The 14,461-nt window shown below is 34.3% G+C and overlaps 1 protein-coding gene across 6 annotated transcripts in view; it reads right to left on the bottom strand.

Moving 5' to 3' along the window:
• The window catches only part of FCHO2 (FCH and mu domain containing endocytic adaptor 2), a 101,673-nt gene that overhangs the window by 31,277 nt on the left and 55,935 nt on the right, over positions 1–14,461 (bottom strand). For all 6 annotated transcript variants that reach the window (XM_087742740.1, XM_087742739.1, XM_087742743.1 and 3 more), the window contains 6 exons: positions 12,325–12,349; positions 4,711–4,765; positions 1,993–2,171; positions 1,369–1,383; positions 937–961; positions 172–214 (listed from right to left, as the gene is read on the bottom strand). In XM_087742740.1, coding sequence (XP_087598866.1) covers positions 172–214; positions 937–961; positions 1,369–1,383; positions 1,993–2,171; positions 4,711–4,765; positions 12,325–12,349 — 342 coding nt within the window. The remainder of the gene's footprint in view (positions 1–171; positions 215–936; positions 962–1,368; positions 1,384–1,992; positions 2,172–4,710; positions 4,766–12,324; positions 12,350–14,461) is intronic.

Here is a 14,461-nt window from a genome sequence, read left to right as displayed (position 1 = left end):
GAGAAATCTCCATTGTTACATAATTACTCTTTAACTCTTAAGATACGATAGATGCCCGGCTTAAAATAGCAGTCAGCTGATATTTCCAATGAGTTTCCAAGTATTGGATGATCAAAATAAGACCAAATTCCCGCAAAACTGCATTTGATAGAATTTTAAATTTGAACTTACTCATTATTTGGAGCAGAAAGCTTTGATTTTGTTAACTCTTCACCTAAGCAAAAGACACAGTATTATCACCAAAGCTGTGACACTCTAAAATAAAAATTTCAGCTTCATTATAAAAAGATAGTAAATACTAATGGTTGCAGTATGAAACTAATTATAAGTTATTAAAATGGAAAAGAGAAAATGCATTATTTCTAACAATATAGATTCAGATACTCCCGAAATACCTTCTGATAGGACAAGACTACACAGAGCAATGCATTTTGGGTGGAAGTGGGGTTCACTCAAAATTTCTTCCTTAAATTATACTGTTTACATCAATATTATTCTTCAGCAAACCTGGCTTGGTTTCCCACTGAAAAAATCCCTACAGCATAGAGACTAATGACCTGTTCTCTATCTCCATGGTCACGTTTTACGTGTTTGACTATAAAACAGTGTGCACTTTGCTGGTTTGTGGATCATACTAAACTTGAACAGGTGGAAGGGTTTTAAGAACTTGCACAGGAGTCTTTTCCATGCAGTCCCTCCTTTGGCTCTTGGATGTGTTCCTCATCACTGTCACAGACAGCCTCATCTGTTTCCCACAATAGGGAACAGCCAAGTATATAGAAAAGGAAGAGGTATCTAGAACTGACAAAAGAACTATTTTTTTCTATTTAAAATACAGATACTTAAGAAGTTTATTTCTTCAACAATTAAAAAAAAAGTCTATTTTCACGCTATGTTAAAAAACTAACATAAATAGACTAAAAGATTCACACTTACTGGATGAATTTCGATTCATTTGTGCCTGAAACAGGGAAAAAAAAAAAGGGATAAATTCTTCTACCAACTGTCAAATCAAATGCTTAATAGTCCCAGGGTTCTTCTTCCACTCAACTTTCTATGAGATACTTTGCTTTCAATGCCAGGCAAAACATTCTGAGCTTGCGGAAGATGAGAACATGAGCCAGGACAGAGGAACCAGTGCACACCTGCTACACCAGTAAGAAAAAGCAGGAACGAACACTTTAGAGCTGACAAAGAGAGCAGTATTACTAAATCCCTTTACAGACTGGGGCAGTAAAATTAAACAGCTTACCTATCACATGATATATATGAAAAACATTCCTAAGGTTTTCCCAATAACTCCCCTCACATACTACACTTACTTAGTTTTAATCTAAAAATGTGAATAAAAAGGCATTCTGTACTTACAGGACTGTGTCTCTGCTTCCAAAATGTGGCAGAAAAAAAGAGAAAAATAGTCATTATTATTTTAATATGTTATGCACAATATTTTCCTTAAAATCAGAGCTGTTCTTATTCTGATCCAAGTATTGTACTAGCATACTTTAATACTACTTATTTGTAATATCCTCTCATGGCATAAAGGATCATTCTGTGGATTGGCAGAATACATCAATAAAGCTGCAATGTAAATGTTATATGTACCCACATTATATGATGTTTTAAAGGTTTGTATATTATCAAATACTAATTAGTAAACTACGTTAAAAGCCACTCTCAGCTAACTCCACAATGTATTCAAAGGTCTTGTGGTGGCAACAGCAGAAAGACAAGGACTGAGCACTCCCAAGACTCGAAGGAAAATTAAAATCTGAGAAGGGAGAATTACTTAATGTTACACTGCAATAAAGCGTACCAAAGATGACCTAAGAAAAAAAAGAAGAAAAAAAGAAAAAGGAAAAAAGAAAGAAAAAAAGAATCATTGAACTTGAACCGAGAATAAATTCTGAACAGTAAAATATGTTTACGCTAAATATTCTTTACCACTTTTCTCTTCTACGCAGTAAAAATACAAGGAATAAAGTAACTTACAGATATTGCTGGAGAAAGAGTGATGTTCCCTATAGATACTTTTAATTCATCCAAGGAAGGCATGGTATATTGAGAGCTATTATTTGGCTGGACAGGTTTTATTTCTACATGGAACCTCCTGGGTTCATCATCTTCAGAGTCAGAATCACTGGATGAGTAGAAATGGTTCTCTTTGGTATGTTTTTCTCAGTTAAGGTGGAAATACTTCAAATTCATCCGCTTAATCAATTTCATAATTACACTCTACAAAATGCTCATATTAAGTGAACGACACAGATAAAAAATGCTACCTAACCTCTTTGTGCACTTATATAGACACTTCAAATATATCCACTGTCCAAAGTTCACAACTCGGATTTAAAACTTAGGTTTTATATTCCATTCATCCTCATAAAGGTATTCTGTTCCAAAAGGCACTATGTCATATAACTGAGCAACTGCATATTTGAAGGCATCAGGATAAATTAAAGATTCTACAGTAGTAACACTTCTGCATGTTAAATTTACCATTTGTAAGACTCAACCAGGGATTCTAACATATGTAAGAAAAATGTAGAAATCCTTTCAAACCAAGTGAAGGAAAGCCCTAGCCTTTTTAATGCCCTTTAGCGAAATGCCCATGGTATCTGTACCAAGCATTAACAGTAGAGGAAGCAGCAGCAGTGGCAGCCATCATAACTTGCCCCTTTTGCAGAGTGGCACTGAAAATTTTGCAAGAAAGGATGCCAATTACACAGAAGGCTGCACAGTAAACTGAACAACGTCAGCCACTTAAAGTACTGTCATCCTTGGCAAAAAAGGTATCACAACGACAACTCGGCCCTCAAAATAAGTAAAATATACAGATGAATTTAGCTCTGCGTTCTCCTCTGGCACAACAGCTGCACTGAACAAAAGCTCCGAAAGGCCTATGCTAAATCTTAAAAGATACATTTGTTTTGACAAGAAAAAATTTGAAAATTTTCCTCTACTTAAACATAAAAGTTTCATACCACCTAGGGGGAGCCTACGTATTCTATACCTTGCTTCTGTTATTTTCACTTGGAAATATGCCACCCATTTGAATTAAATCTCTTCAAACTATTCCCTGACAAATATTAAAACCTCAACCCTAAAGACATTCCAAATCCATTTCAACTGAAAGAATCCCTGAGCCATAGTGAGGAAAAAGTCAAATGTCTTCATCTTACAGCCTATCTGTCCCCCAGAATGGATCACGTATAGAAAAGAAAGTTTCAAAGACAAGTCATTTTTCATTTCATCAAAAGATCTCCTGTCTTGAAAGTTATCACTGAGTTTCAAGATTAATTTCCTACAAATCAGGCAGCTCTTGTAAAGTGCTTTTCGAACACTTAAGACTGGACTTACTAAGACAGACTGCCAATATGGTAAAATAATGTCCTCCATCAAATCATCTCAAGAGTTCCCATCAACAGAATAATTATCCAGTCTTGGAGGCTAAGGGAGGAAAAGAGGAAGGGAACTGTTGACTTCCTGAATCTGGTCAGATTTTCAGAAGCTGAAGTAGCACCTGGCTGACAGGGATTGCAAATCATTGAGGTTTTTCATTGACTGTATGGACTTTTCTGTTGTTTCACAACAAAAAAGATAATGTAGAAAAGGATGTCCAGATGAATCACTTGCAAAGCATGAATGTTGTTCACTCCCCTCTCCCTTTCATAAATATATGCAAAGCATGAAATAATGCCCCTCTCATAACTGGATAAAAAAGTCTTTCACTTTTCTATCAATTTTGTAAATAGGAGATAACACAAACTGCTTTTATCGGTACCGGAATCTTCACTGAGGGCAATCGAGGCATATTCAGCAAAGCTGATGAAAACAGGGAAGCTATGGACTGGCCCACTTTAAGGTGCTGTGAACTGCTTAAATGTTTTCATCATTTAAGGTAATTGCAAAATGTAAGTTCACCTTTTATCTGCAGTACCCAGAGAATTCAGTGAATACATTTCCAAAAATGAGCTATCTTGCTAATATATTAGGCTTGCTTAGATCTACAGTGATTATTCCCAGCTCTTAAGTACAGCTTCCCTCTGTTTCTGATGGGAGGAAAAAAAAGAGGACAAGAATTTTTTTCTTCAAAGGAAGAGCAGAGAAAAATCACAAGCCTCCATAAAAAAAGACTCATGACAAAAATATATTCAAAGCTATTATTAAAAAGACAATAAAAGCTAGAAACACCAATTAGAAACAGCATATGGTGTAATGACTTCATTAAGTAACAGAAATTCTATTTCTAGACTGCTGCAGCTCCCGGTCTTTTTAATGGTGTTATAAAAATGTGGGAGGGTGCAGGTATAGAATAGATAACGACTCTGTATGCTTAAAAAAAGTTTGCAAACTTTACATTACAAACTCTCTGAGAACTTTTCAAGGAGAAAGATCTGCACGGTCACCTTAGAGCTTTTGTTCAGGCTTTTTTTGTTTTATTTTGGTTTTTTACTATCAGACAAAAACCATCCTCTTAAAGTTCCCAAGACATCTGATCTAATGGTTAACATTTGCACACACACGGAATCTGAGATAAGACAAAATTTTGTACATTTTGCAGAAGCTATGAACATAAGAATACAAGGTTGCAACATAAGCATGAATGTCATTAATCTTCCATTACTTAACACTTTAATCAGTACTTCCTCTCTCCACAGAACTGTAGTAACATCCAATAACTTGGCACAATAATAGTGAAAAGGATATCCTGTGTTGCTTCTGGTTTAATGCTGTATCCTTCATCATCTACATCAGGAATGTTCTAAAAACAACAACAAATATTATGATATTGATTATGACAGCTCATGAAAGTCATTGTTATTCACCATTAATTACTACAGTTATCTCATGTTATGATCCGTAGTTCAGAAGTAGCATGACAAAATACCTCAGGAACAGAATACAACAAAACAACCTCCAAATTTCCTATGAAAACTGGCAAGTTTGCATCTGCTTTACTGGTACCTTATCAAAAAGGTCAGAAACCAACAGATGCATTTTAGCTTTACTATTGAGGGTTAAATAAGCCTACAATTCTTTTCGCCCCAAATATTTTCCCAATTTGTATTTCTAATTCCCTCAGCTAAGTCACTGGAGGCTCTGATAGTGCAGGAGCAAAACCTTTCTTCCTAAGTACTAGTCAGTACTTTAATATGTGAGTAAAAGCATTCTAGGTTACACAGGTTACAACTTCCTCTCCCCCCTTGAAAAGGCAGAAAGCCTGCACTGCACTGTTGCATTAGCACAGAATATCCACATTAATTAAAAGTCACGGGTGAAATACAAGTGCTCAAAATCAGGTTCCAAAGTTTTCCTTTACACATCTCCAGCACCATCCTGGATTTTCAAAACTAATAAGTATCTGGAAAATTCAGACTAGTTCAATTTTTTAGTTCTTGCATGCAATTAAATATGAATTGAAAAGAATTATGTTAAAATCATTTAGAATGTTTAGCTAAGCACTTAGTTTCATAAAAAAGCTTTGAGGCAGAAAGAAGCAAGTCTCTAATATAATAATCTAAATTTTAAAAATATGCAAAAACCCCACACTCGTGTATACTATATATAAAGGGATAAACTTGGATACACAGATACTTTCCCCATTCAGAACAGAAAAGCCCACTCATGACTTTGTATGCATAGTTAGTCTATGTGAACTGCTCAGATGCCTCAGTAACTTTATTACAAAAACCCACAATCCAAGTGCCTTCAAAATGTAGTGATTTCACCAGTTACAAATTTCTTATGAAAATGACAAGATTCATATAAAAAAGTGATTTATTCTAGTGTAACAATCAGTTTATTCTACTAGAAAGTAGGTACTGGGAGGCAGTTTGACTAATAGAGATACATACAGTGTGGCCAAAATACACCTTGCTGCTATAAGGCATGAGATACAACAAAATGACTTACACTGGAGACTTCAAGTGGACTAGCAAGGAACCACTTGACTTCACCTAAAATTTGAAGCCAAATTTAAAGAGATATTCACCTTGAATAGCTTTTGAATTACAGAGGAAGATAAACATAAAAATGTAGTTGTCCCTCTATTCCTTTTACAGGTATCACAAATGGGACGTCTGATATTTTACTAAGAAGGATTCACCTCTGTATAGCTCTCTAAATCTAGCACTTCTGATTTAAATGGAATAAATTTAAACATAGATCAAACTTTCTGCTAAAAAGAATAAGAAATACAATCCTGTACAGGGGATGTAATACTGTACCCAATTAAATAGCAGATCAAACTAAGGCCAAAAAATAATCTTTAAGCTCAAGCCTTAAAATATGGAACATATAGATGCAATTTCTTGAAATACTTGTAAGATCTGGACTTCACTGCTATTTGATTTAAAAAAAAAGAACTGAACCAAAAAAAAAAAAGTAATAAGAGTAGGATCACACGGTCCAGTACCTTAGCTCTACTTGCTCAAATCAGGGTTCTTAGCTACGCTTGACCTCAGGCTGACCTTGTTTATATACCAAAAAACACTAATGAAACTTGACATCAAAGTAAACAGAACAAAAACATACAGCTAGAGGGTAGGTACATTTTCCTACAATACTACAACTTCTGAATTCTGAAATTATTTTAGTTGTCATACTAGGCAATTTTCAATAGATCAGGATCATTCATGGTTAAGATGAATTGAAAACCAACAAAAATCTTTACAACATTCTTTACAACAATCTTCATACAACATTTAGTTTTTCTTCCAGCTGGGCCATATATGTAAAGGACACTATTACTGGGTACACACAGCATGCAAAACATAGCTGGCAAATCTGACTATTTTGATATAAAGTTGTGAAAGAACTTAGTCTGCAGAAGTTATTTTCATTGCATTATTTTTATTTTACTGAATAACCTCTAGGATAAAGTAAATCCTTAGAAAGTACTAAAATCTTAAACTTCTTAAAGTATTAAATTTCATTCTTAATATTTTCATGTTAATTATTTCTGATCTTGCAAAGACAATTAAATCACCTATTCCTCAGCAAAGGCACTTCACCATGTAGCCTGTATTCATAACTTCAGACTAAAAGTCGAAGTTGATACATACATAACAGAGATGGATGCTTTGCAGCTTAAGTTCTGAACACAGGAACTGAAAAACTCCTTGCTTCTTTTTCAGCAGGCCTACATTACCATTTTTTTCTAACACTGTGCAGAAAACTTAATTTGTACTTTTTTTTTTTTCCCATTTCTAATATTTAAATAAAAGTAATTTAAAACATCTGATTCTACACAGCATATACAGAGTCAGAAATCATCTGCTTTGTATTTCCAGTTTTGTCAATGATTCAGATTGATAGATACATAATGTACCTTTGTATTAACAAAGACGACCTGTGTCACATACAAGCAAAATGGTACCTCAAAATGTAACTTACAAGTTAAGAAGTAATTTCAAAATATTGTTTTCAATATTTCGAACAGCTGAACAGGTGAACAGTTCTGCTTTCTGAAACATCAGAATTTTATTCACTAATCCACATTTTGTAACAGTGGTAGAGGACACAGCATTTTGAGAGATACATATTCACGAATGTTATGTTAATGAAGGCATTTACATGACTAATTCTTACTCCCTTCTCCATACTCCTACAGTTACAGAACTATATGTTATGTCTTGGATAACAGTGCGTCTTTTAAGTATCAGGCACACAACACAGACAAGACCTGATTTGCCTACCATGCTGATCAGAGGAAAAAACCACGACCTTCACATATACATTTCTCATTTTTGAACTTTAACACAGAAGAAGATGATCTTTGCAAACTTTGGGTTTCTGTAAGAAGTAGTTATTAATATGATGGGGATGAAGGGGTGGTGTAGCTCCCTACCCAAACACATTATTTGTGTGTATATAGCTCAATACGGATGTGAATTGAACTTTGCGGAAGTAACTGGAAAGGTCGACTTCTTTGGAAGGTTTCACATTCTCAGAGGTTCTGTTAAGCAATTAAACATATAGGTATAAAACCCATACAGTTTTCCCTGTGTTTGCAGATGTAATACACACATTACTAATTAAGGTGTTATATAGTTTTAAATATACATTAAAAATTTAGGGTTTATAACTCTGTCTTTGCATTAGTATGTTCTATGAACTTTCTGGGGTGAATAGTTTTTTAAAGAAACAAAACATAAGGACATAATAAATAGCAAAGTAAAACTGCCTAAACAAAAAGCATGAGGACTAAGCATTCTATTGCCAAAACTTATTTTTTGGGTTTTGCCGAATATTTTGTCTCAGTTTCCTTGCTCTGTTCCATCCATCATCCAAAAGCAATGGAAGAATCCACACCATTACCATGTCATTAGTTCCTCTGGGCTACATATAAAGGACAAGAGAGGAACACGTGGAGCATATTGCAGTCCAGCTACTTCATTTGGCCCTTCCTCAGCAATGTTAGCACTGTTTACAAGTTGGTCACCGGTCAAGAAGCAAAGAACCTTCACTACTCTTCAGCTTGATTTCTGTCTATTTTCTCTTCTGTGATATCTACAGTGGTTATGAGAGCTCCTTATCGAGTTTTCCTCAGGGCATGCTTCAAGATACAGTACAGCCGAACACCTCACTGTTTCTCCTTCTGCCAGATGAACTTTCTACCATTTTACTGAACTGGACTGACTTCCTGTAATCCTGATGAGGGCCTAAGTGAACTCAAAGTAAGCAGTTGAAGCTCATAGGCCGGAACAAGAGAAAAAAGACCCTCTCCACTTTTGACATATTTGAGATGTAAATTTGAGTCAGGTATATCCTTAGGTTAAGACAGAGGTACTACATATTATTGGCCTCCTCTCCTTAGGGTGCCTAGTAACCCAAAAGATATGCAAGAATAGAGTAGCCAGTCAGTTTCTTCCATTGCCAGAGATGCAGAGAGACAAACAGGTATTCAAAGTGCCCCTGTCTTGTGCTGTGACTACAAAGCCTTGTACCCTGTATCAATAGCAGTTATTCAAAATATGCCACAGCTAAACATTGCAAAATGCAAATAAAGAAAAACATTTGAATTTCACTAAATAAAAGATTACACTTGTGTTCCACTAATTAGAGTTTGATGGTTCCAAATTCAATCAGTCCCCAGCAATAAAAATGGTATATAATTCCATACAACCGTAATTATGCTATACTCACATGTAAAGAGGTTAATGAAAAGTTTTGGATGCATCAATATACTTGTTTACATTCCAGTTTCATATGAAAAAAAGTTGTAGCATTATGTTCTGTGCATCTGTGGCTCCCTTCTTAATTACTTTTGAACTTACTGGACAATTTTCAAATGGATTTGACAGACAGAACAGAGGACTCAAAGATAATTACATTACTACAGACTTCATGAAAATAGGCAGTCAAGTAGAAGAAGGAGATCTGCAAGTATTCCAACCTAGGGAAGGGTTGCAGTTCAAATTCAGATCTTACTGGACTCAAGTGGAACCTTGTAAATGCTTCCCCAAAAGAAAAGTTTCTACTAGAGCTCCTATCTTCCTATAGACCATCGCTAGAGACATGGTAAACCCATGGGAAATGAGACAATTAGTTCTGCCTTTAGAAAAATTTTCTAGGTAATAAACAAATACAGGGCCAGACTTCAGTTGGTATCTCTTTCTAGTGTACACATAGTTAACTTTCTACTTTTCTTAATTATCAAGGCTTAGCTTAATGGAAGTTACACATGTAGATTGACATAACACCACAGGAATTTTAAATCTCATGACATACTGTCATCTATATTTAAACAGAGACTGCTTATTGAAGTGGCTAACCTTTTTAATAAATACCCGTTCTCAGTTCACAGCTGCCTTCCTACTCATGAGCACATAAAAACCTCTTAACAGCAGTTGCAAAAAATTATTGATAGGAATTAACAATTTATTCAAATGCATCACATTTTCCGATATATATAACCTGGCAGCTACAACAGGATGCGCATAAATGGATGGCTTGCCACAGATAAATTTGATAACTTCCATTTTGGTACAAAAGACATTTTTTAGGACCATCCCACTCTTTTGTTTTCTGGAAACAGAATACAAGTTCGAACACACTGCATTATACGTTTTGGACTAGTGAGAAGGCCCTAATGGTATTGACTATATGCTGTGTGTTCCAAGATCCATAACACCACATACAACTGGTGGATAAAAGTATTGAAGTCAGTTCTTACTGGATCCTTAACTTCTAAAATTTCAAGTTATCTACCTCACTGCTTATGGTTATAAATAACTGTAGAGTGGCTATCTCTTCCAATCCCTTCACATAATTAAAATTTTTGACAAATAAACAAACCCCACATTTTTTAAAAAAAAGATAATTTTAATAATATAAAAGCCAGACAGAAATTTTCTGTGAGTGACCAAAGCTGGCCAAAATCATAATTGGGACACTTTAAATAAGTTGAATTTTCTGAGCGCTGGTCTTCAGTATTTTCTAGCAATCAAACACAAATTATAATTGCTTTCAATTTTTATTTTTTTGCGATAATACCTTCCCAAGTTCAGTTTCTTGAAATGTGTAATTTATTGCAAAGATCCATACAAATCAAATCCTCAGAGATAACAATATAGATGGCTATAAGTATTTAGATGAAGTTTGAAAAATTAAACAGAAAGGAAATCTTAAAGGTAAAAGACAAGAAAAATGAAAAACATTTGAAATGGGACCTTCCAGAAAAAGACACCATCCTTAAAACGTAAAAGCACTCTGGGGTGCTTGTTTGTAAGGGGTGAAATGAAACTCACCTACAGTATGCTGCATCATTTTTCATGTGAATGATGGTAATGGCTTCTGCTATTAAAGCATTCTACTATTCAGAATAATACTGTTGCTTGTAAAAAGCAAGAAGAAATGATAGACCAAATTTTAAATTCCAAATGCAGTCATAAAATGATGGGCATAAAAAAAAAAAAAAAAAAAAGAGAATGCAACGGAAGTATCAGTTTTGTTGTTGGACACTATGAAAGTTAGGCCTTTTTTTTTTTTAACCAAATATAAATTACATCTAGACAGAACAATTAACTTAGATGATCATATGGTGTGCCTCATGTAGCCAGAAAAAATGTCAGACACATTTACAGTTGAATTTTTTGAACTGATTATTTTTAAAAAATGTAGAGACCAAAATAAGCAAAGAAGAAAATAAACATTGCAAGTCAAACCCAGTTGTGGTTCACTCCAGTGACGCAACCTGAACTGTCAAAAGATATTATTTCCATGAAAACCCTGATAATTATAGGGATAATTCTAAAATGACTTTAAATGTACCTAAGAAAATAAATTTGCTCTAAATCAAGATGACTTTGCACAGGATAAAATAACTGTCTTGATTATGCTTACAAGGCTGTTCTTACACATATAGTTCTATTATGTGGCAAAACTTGCTCTTCCTTATTTAGAAGAATGGTTCTACTAGATTTTTCAAACCAAGTTTCTCAAAATAAGTTTTAATATTAAGTACTAAAACTCCCAGATATTAAATGCAAAGAAGAAGATCCACAAAACAGGTGAACTTGAAAACTTAAATTGTTTACTATAATTGGCATATAAATAAATGAACTGAAACCCAAATGAGCCTACAGAAAATCACTTAAATTATTCTGTAAATTATTTGCTACTATAGCTATAGGGAGCTGCAATCTCTGTTACATATAATTCGAGACAGCATACATGTTTAAATAAAAAGAAAAGGCTCAATTAAGGAAATAAAAAAGCATTAACATACCAATTTAATTTGCAACTGTCACTTATTTGAATTTAATAAATAAAATCGTAAGATGTATCACAGATGAAACTGACAGCAATGAAAAACGGGCCATTAATAAAGTGCATCTAGAGATACTGCATTTAAAGTCGTATTTTAAAAAGTATATTCCTACACCCTATTGCCAGTGATAAAGCAGAATCCCATTGATATTAGAAGGATTTCTCAAAGGAAACAGTAGTAAGCAGAGGAATATGATGATGCATAGTTTGGTTCACAATAAACTGAAGTTTTTTCTTACTTAGAATCTACTAGCCGAGCATTTTAAACTATTAAATTGAAAAACAAAGGAGCACATGCTTGCAGTAAAAACACCTTGTTAAAAACCTAAAATTGTTAGGAAATAGAAATGCATTACTGACACATATTTGCAAATACTGTTAAAGACTATGTACTGAGCAAAATTAACACTTCAACTGTGTTATCAAAATATTAAATGCGCTATCAGATAAATAATGCATTGCAGGGACTGTATATAAGTTAAGTTTCATCAGGTTGTAGTGCTTGACAATATTAGCATATGCATTTGTTTTGGAAATAAGTCTACTTACAACTGAGTCTGCATCTGGACACTCCCTATTAAAAAAAATACAGAAAATATACAATTATAAAAGGCACAAATTATTTTATTCATACAGTTCTGGTACTTCCTTTAATATTTTCAATTAATTTGAAACATTGCATTTGACCCTCTTGCCTCTCTGACTCTGTTAAAATTTCACTGTAAATAATCCACATTCAACTGAATGAGATTTAAATAAAAGCTGAAAGATTATGCTGAAAGCACCAAAAAAGAAACACTCAGAAGAAATGCTGAAAAAGCAAACTCACATCATAGTGAACAAATAAAAAAAAAAAAAAAAAAATCAAGGGAAGCCAGGAGTACCACGCTGTATTCTGGATGAACATACTTTAACAGTCAGGTCTCTGTGGTTGATGTGCACAATATGTGTAAGTCACCAATCCTAATGAAATAGTCCACATGCAATCGCAAAACATTTTGGATGATAACCAGTTCTCAAAGAAACTAAGACTATTCTTAGAGGAATTCAGAGCTTCCCTCTTTTGGAATTTCATTCTTAGTTCGTGTTTGTCAAAAGTTGCAGTCAAGCACTAGAAGATGTTGGAAAAAATAATAGAGTACCCTCCTAATAAGCACTTAAAAAAAAAAAAAGTCAGCAGCAGAAAGACAGTGATTGCAAGCACATTATTCACAAGTGTAATATTTTTCCCCTATAACATCGATTTAAGCAGTAGTATTTAAAAAAAAAAAAAAAAAAAGAGAATGACACTGATTCTCTCTGATGTCTGCAAAAAGCAGAAGTAATTACATTTACAGAATGTCGGAATACTTGAGTAGCATACAAGTCCTCTCTAATATGCATCCTGACAAAGAAACCCGAAGTGCCAGTGTAACTGAACAACAGTGCTTTTATATAATCAAACTGAACATGCTAAACATGCACTTAAAGAAAAAAGAGGGGGAAAAAAAAATTATTGAAATCTAAATAATCTTCTCTGACAGGCTAAATGGCTTAAATGTAAAAACTACAGTGTCTTTAAAAACAGGTACAAAAACTTGCTAACATGGAAGCATTAATATGAAATTCAGTACAGCCTGTTAAGGAATTGTCAGTGAGATGAAGGATCCCATCTCCTCTGAAAGGCCTCACACAAAAGAAAACATATGTGACCAAGTTTCTAATTGACTTATGCCTTATCTCCCTCTGCTGGCTAAACTGAATTCATAGCAATAGAAAGAGCTATGTTAAAAGCTATTTTACAGCTCTAAGAGACAAAGTATTTGACTTCCCTCAAAAGACATAACAAACAGATTTTCTGACATGTGGTTTTAAAAAGTGTCTGTACTCAAACAAGACAGCCTGAGGTCCATAAAAGTTAAGAAATGCAAAAGATGTGAGGCAAACTACAATGAGAGTAATTCAGCCCATAATGAAGATTTTCAAAATTAGCGAGCTAATAGACCTCAAAATATAATGGCAGATCTAGTGTCACTCAGAGGACCACCAACAGCACCTCCCAGGATCCATTCTCAAGATACAAAGGAAAACTCAATAGTTTGCAAATGCTGGTGGAGTGGAAAATGAGGACATCAGGTTTTAGACAGATGTGCTTTTATGTCACTAGATGCATGCTCTTTCTTTTAAGATTAAAGAACTAGGTCATGCTTCTAGTATAAGGTAGCATTTCAGCAAATGGGGATTCTGTAAAGGAATTTAAGGATTGTAGATAAAAACTAAAACAACCAAATCATGCAAGGCAGTGATTAGAAGAAGAAGTGAAATCCTTGACTAACCTGTATAGCAACATGTAATAGAATACACTGTGCATGGTATTTCCCTGTGTAAAACCATTACTAGACACAACATCCAGTTTAAGTGTCAGCACTTTAAAAACTGTATTGATAAACTGAAAAGCCTGCAAACCATGTGAGTTTTTCTAGATGTGGAAAGCCTGCCCGACACAAACTAAACAAGCTTACAGCCTAATTTAACAAGAGATTAAGAAAGGACTTGACCTCTATGTGCTGAGAAGTTTCTGATGATAGTGTTATATCATGTACAGCCTGTAACAGGATCATCAGCTGAAGATGAAATAAGACAGAATTTAGACTAGCAATAAAATTTTTTAAAGAGGTCATAAATAACTATTACAATATTTTACTTA

Source organism: Nipponia nippon, unplaced genomic scaffold (genome assembly GCF_047370975.1).
Source record: "Nipponia nippon isolate SJK-2023a ecotype South Korea unplaced genomic scaffold, ASM4737097v1 scaffold_8, whole genome shotgun sequence".
Classification (NCBI taxonomy): Eukaryota; Metazoa; Chordata; class Aves; order Pelecaniformes; family Threskiornithidae; genus Nipponia; species Nipponia nippon.
Note: the sequence above shows the minus strand (reverse complement) of the source record. Positions and strands in the feature narration are given on the sequence as shown.